Source organism: Tasmannia lanceolata, unplaced genomic scaffold (genome assembly GCF_043159265.1).
Source record: "Tasmannia lanceolata isolate RefF3 unplaced genomic scaffold, GAP_Taslan_0.1 ptg000002l, whole genome shotgun sequence".
Classification (NCBI taxonomy): domain Eukaryota; kingdom Viridiplantae; phylum Streptophyta; class Magnoliopsida; order Canellales; family Winteraceae; genus Tasmannia; species Tasmannia lanceolata.
Window position 1 is genome coordinate 17,665,439 of NW_027518679.1, and position 5,987 is coordinate 17,671,425.

Sequence of the window (5,987 nt, forward strand, 5' to 3'; positions counted from 1 at the left end):
ACACTATCTTTTAGGCGTGAGGTCGGAGGTTAAGGATATTGGGCCTCTGAGAAATACAATTTCTTGATCCATAGACTATTTTGTTGTGATTGCAATTTCTTGGGTTGTAAAATTTTGGTGACTTGCCTCTATCAATAAAAGAACAATAATCATAAATCATATAGTAACAATTTTGATTTCTGTAATTCAATTTTGCACTTTTTCCCTGTAGAGTCGAAGATTAACTTTATGCATTCCTCTTTAGAAACATCAAATGATTTTTGGACTTTTGAAATTCCGGAACAATAGAGATTTTATCTTTTTTGTTGCTAACTGCAGATTGATATGCTATGTCTATTCTTTGTTTATGATGTAGAGCTGAGACAATTTTTCTATATATTCTAGGTGTGCTTGCACTCTATTGTGACCTGTTGATCATGGGTTTGAGTCACGGAAACAGCCTCTCTGCAAAGTAGGCTGCGTACATCTAGCCCTCCCCAAACCCCGCAATGGTGGGAGCCTCGTACACTGAGCCACCCTACTAGATGTTCTTGTAAATTCAGTTTTGAAGAATCCTGCCACGTGCCATTTGTAACACTAACACATTGCTATGCCAATTGGGTGTTCTTTACACATTCACCCTGAATCTTTTCAGTAGGAATTACTTTTGGTAACACCTATAGTTTACCATTTATTCATAGAGGCCATGCATGTAAAATGTTAAAAAATTATTCCCATTAAAAAAAAAGGACAAGGATAAAAGTACTCTCTTAAGAGGCAGAGATGGACTTTGTACAGACAATTAGAATCCATGTTGGGAGCTTGAAAAACAGAGCTGATGATTGTATCATCCTTCTGAGAACCATTCCTTCAAGAATAATATTATTCATCTCTCAAACAATATTAAAACAAGGCTTAAAACCTTATTTTCTTTCACTTTTTTCTTGTATGGTGGGAGGTTTGTTTTTTTTGTTTTTCCAGGGAGAGCACATTCCATCATTTATTCGTTTGCACTTTTCTATCTTGCCAGTATACATAGACCTAAAGGATAAAAATACCCTTTGGACACTCTAGAAAGATGATAAATTCTGTCTAAAAAAGATAATTTATGTCAATATCCAATGTCCTCCAGAAGCCACTGAACAAATTAAACTTCAGCATTTGAACATCTATTTAAGAGTGGGCAATTTCTTTCACTTTAAGTTGATTGTATTGGTTTTAATAGTGATATTGATTGGATGGATGATGATTTCATGATAAATTTTAAAACATGTTACCAAATTATTCTTTTGGTGTATGCTTACTGATTTCTTCAGTTATCTCTTCCATTTGCATTTGGTTTTCTTTTATTTAGATTCATCCCAGACAGATTGCGGATCTGCAATGGATTTTGGCATAGCCAATTGCTTGTTAATGGAACCAAAGAAAGAGAAGGAGAACAAACCATTGGTTCTCCTTTGAAAGATATCAATATCTTAGCAATGGCCCTTGGAAATACGGTATACTTGTGGGATGCTTAAGAGGAGTCTACATCAGAGCTCTGTCCGTCGTGAATGATGAGAATGGTCCTGTTTAGACAGAAATTTTATATACCAAACGCACTACAATTGCTTCATCCCCCGAGACCTAGCCTAGAAGGTCAGATTGCCCATACTTAAACTAGAGATTGTAGTTGAGAAAAGTTCCTTTGATTTATGTTGACTTCTCATCCTTAGATCCCCAGTATGCATCATGCTCTGTTTCTGAGACTAATACTTCATGCTCTGTTTCTGATACTCTAATGCTTCCTTGTTGCAGATTTGGATTATGTCGCCAAAGACCAAAGATGAACTATGCAATGTAAATATACTTCACACTTACCTTGCATATGAGAAGTCTAACCAAAATTGCATGGTTTTCAAAGGTGGAAAGATTCTATTTCATGGGGGAGGCTCGAGTCATTTTCCCTTTAACTGTTTCAAAGAAAAACTAAATGTTGATGTCATTTTCGTACTTAAATCAAACCCACCTTATTTAATAATCATACATCCATTCCTTCCCCACATGGATAGTTTTTGATGGGGTATGCAAAACAACCCCAATCGTCATACGACACGTGGCACCAGGGTAAACCCCTAAAAGCCCTCATCTCCTAAAGGGTATTCTTGTCATTGAGCCAAACCAAGATGGAATCATCTATTCACCTCACCCAACCATGGGTTGACACTTGTCTAAGGGCAAAGAAACAGAGGCACAATTTGGCTCAATAATAGGACGACACCTGTCCCAAAAGGACAAGTAAACTTACACTCAAAGTCCCGCTATAAATAGCCTCATAAAGACAAGGTAAAGGACTCGAATCCCAAAAAATTACTATTCATCACTTTGGCAGTTCAGTTTCACTGACTTGAGTGTCGAAGTGTCCGTCCGGAGCAAGGACTCCGGGTTGGCCTTCTGACCTCGTGTGCCCTCGTGCAGGTTATCGCCTCTTTATCAACTCAGCTATCAGGATTCGCCAGATCAGCTCTTACGTCACTGCCTTATCTGTTACCAATTCAGGGCGTAACAGATTGGCGCCATCCGTGGGACCCGAACAAAAAGCCGTTCTAAGTCTTAAGAAAAATGGCAGGACGGAAGAGTACCCGAGCACCTCCTGTTCGGACAGTCCGACCTACACCACGCCAAAACGCTAGGGGAGAACGACTCACATCGAGGGTCGTCATTCCCCCGGCCACAGCGGAGCTAGGCCCTGCTCAGTCGACTCCGGCTTCGGCTCTTACGCCCGAGTAGGTTCAAACTCTTTTTCAACAAATGACCATGCTGGTCGACCATTACAAGAGCTTAGTCCAGCAGGTCCCTCAAGACCTTCCCCCTGAGGTCTCTGCACCCGCCGAGGTAAGGATGGATCCGCCAGTGGGTGAGTCCGCACCTCTCCGTCGCGATCAGACTCATGATTCTCACTCGAGACATGACCATCACTCTCGGGCAAGACTTGTGTAGACTGAACCTCATAAGCAATATCGGTCCAGATCCGTGCAGCGGCACCGGCCCTGAGCCACTCATGCAGAGCGGAAGAGATCCAGCCGCCACAGAAGAAGTCTGGAGAGCCGCTCGGATTCAGCGGCAAGCCCCACTGTGGAAACGAAGGCCAAACGATGCAGCCGGACAGAAAAAAGAGCTGATCCCGTACTGCGAAGGTTTGAAGAGATTGACCATCGGATCGAAGAACTGGCCAAAAACCACAATCGGTCCTCCATAAAACCGTTCTCCAACGAACATCATTTTACAGATAACGTGCTAAGCGCACCAGCTCCAAAAGGATTCAAAATGCCTCCGGTCCAACAATACGATGGTACCACGGATCCCGTAGATCATCTGGAGACATTCAGAACCATGATGCTCTTGCACCGAGCTTTGGGCGGATTCCTCTAAAGGGCATTTCCAACCAGCTTGACTGGAGCTGCAAGAGATTACTACTCGAGGCTCAAACCGAACTTTGTAGATAGTTTTGAAGAATTTGTGGACGACCTGGTCAGGCACTTCATGAGCAGCCGAAGGCCGCGCAAGACCGCGGCGTCGCTAATGGCTCTTAGACAAGAAGATGGCGAAAGCCTAAAAACGTTTGTCAGCCGATTCAACAGAGAAGCTCTGCAAGTCCCGAACTTAGATCACTTTACCGTTGCAAATGCATTCCTCGCGGGTGCTAAATCAATCGAATTCCGCCGAGCTGTAGCTCGTCGGAACCCACACTCATTGGCAGATCTCATGGCGGGGGTGGAATAGTACATTTCTATAGAAGAAACGTTGGCAGCCCTGGACTCAGGGAGGCGAAAAATGCCGGAAGAGGAAAAGAACCCTACGAGACGTAGGGACGATAAGCTCCTAAGGAGAGAAAGAAGCCCGGAACGAAGGGAGCAAAATTTCACGCCCCTCAATACATCCAGGAACCGCATACTGACTGCGATCAGAGGAGAAGACTTTCTCAAATGGCCGGACAAAATGCTAACTAAGGGGAACAAGCAAGACAAATCTAAGCACTGCCGGTTCCACAAGGACCATGGGCATGACACTAACGAGTGCAAGCATCTTAAGGAAGAAATCGAGCTATTGATCCAAAGGGGATATCTCAGGAAATACGTTGAGCACGGCGGTGACAGAAGATAGCGCCAAGAAAGAAGTCCTCAAGGCAGAAGAAGCCCTCAGCGGCCACGGTCACCCCTAGCCCATCGAAACTCTACACCGCTCCTCGCAGCCCGCGGTCAGAGCCGCAACGATCGCAGCCTGCTGGAGTCATAAACACCATCATCGGTGGCTCGGCAGCAGGAGGAACCTCATCGACCGCCCGTAAAGCCTACGCTAGGCAAATCAACACGGTCCATACCAGCCAAAAAAAATTGAAAGTAGAAAACGAGATCTCATTCTAGGACGCGGATCTGGACAACCTGATACTCCCCCATGATGACGCCCTGGTCATAACCATGCTGGTTGCTAATTGGGAACTAAAGAAAATCTTGGTGGATAACGGCAGTTCGGCCGACATCTTATATTACCACGCCTTCAAGTAAATGATGGTCGGATATGACCGCCTGCAGCCGGCGAACTCAGATTTGTTCGGATTCTCTGGGGAGATAGTCAAGGTAGAGGGACAGATTGAACTCCCACTCCTAGTCGGAAAATCTCCCCACCAGGCCTTCGCAATGGTTAATTTCTTGGTAGTGAGGGCCACGTCGGCCTACAACGCTACACTAGGAAGACCGGGACAGAACCTACTCCGCGCAATCGCCTTAGCCTATCACCAGAAAATGAAATTCATAACACCCTGCGGTGTCTGGAAAGTGAAAGGCGACCAGCTGCAGTCGAGGGAGTGTTACGCGACGGCACTAAAAGGAAAAAATGCATCAGAGGCCTTACCGATTGAACTGCAGGACTTGAGAGATGAAACCCGGACTATGATAAGCCAACCTGCAGAAGACTTGATTCCAATCGCGTTGTACGAAGATGACTAGGAAAAACTGGTCAGCATAGGGTCAACATTGAGCGACTACTCCCGCGAAGAATTAGTCCGGTTTTTGGGAAAAAATGCTGACGTATTCGCTTGGGCGCCTGCTGATATGCCTGGGATAGATCCCGATGTTATCGTGCACAAGCTCAGCGTTGACCCCACTTGCAAACCTGTGAAGCAAAAAAGAAGGCATTTCGCCCCAGAGAGACAACGAGCGATTAGAGAGGAGGTGGAAAAACTCCTAAGGGCTGATTTCGTACAGGAGATCAAGTACCCCGATTGGCTGGCGAATGTGGTCATGGTGAGGAAAACCAACGGAAAATGGAGAATTTGCATAGACCTCACCGACCTAAACAAAGCCTGTCCTAAGGACAGCTATCCGCTGCCCAAGATCGACCAACTGATAGATGTCACTGCGGGGCACGAGCTTCTTAGTTTTATGGATGCATTTTTCGGATACAACCAAATTCGCATGTACGAAGCGGATATCCCCAAGACCTCGTTCGTAACCGACCAGGGGATATATTGCTACTGTGTAATACCCTTCGGCCTAAAGAACGCTGGAGCAACATATCAGTGATTGGTCAACAAGATTTTCAGAGAACAAATCGGACGCAACATGGAGGTGTATGTGGACGATATGCTAGTGAAGAGCAAGGAATCCTCTAGTCACATACCCGATTTGGAAGAAGCATTCCAGGTCTTGAGGAAACACAACATGAAGCTGAATCCTTCAAAATGCACTTTTGGTGTCGCCGCGGGAAAATTTCTTGGATTCATGGTTAGCCAAAGAGGGATAGAGGCGAACTCGGAGAAAATTCAGGCAGTGGTCGATCTAACTCCCCCCATTACCATAAGGGAAATTCAAAAGCTAACAGGGATGGTAGCCGCGTTGGGACGCTTCATCTCTAAATCGGCAGAAAGATGCCTCCCATTCTTCAACGCAATCAAGGGAATTAAAGCAGCCCCATGGACTCCGGAATGCCAGAGTGCTTTTGAAGAACTGAAGTTATACCTATCGGCACCG

General features: G+C 45.2%; 1 protein-coding gene across 1 annotated transcript; it reads left to right on the forward strand.

Annotated features, from left to right (window-relative positions):
* The first annotated feature begins 4,526 nt into the window (after nucleotides 1–4,526).
* On the forward strand, nucleotides 4,527–4,964 carry LOC143888725 (uncharacterized). The gene has a single exon (XM_077393148.1). It carries the CDS (start codon nucleotides 4,527–4,529, stop codon nucleotides 4,962–4,964), a length of 438 nt encoding a protein of 145 aa, XP_077249263.1.
* Nucleotides 4,965–5,987: the final 1,023 nt, after the last annotated feature.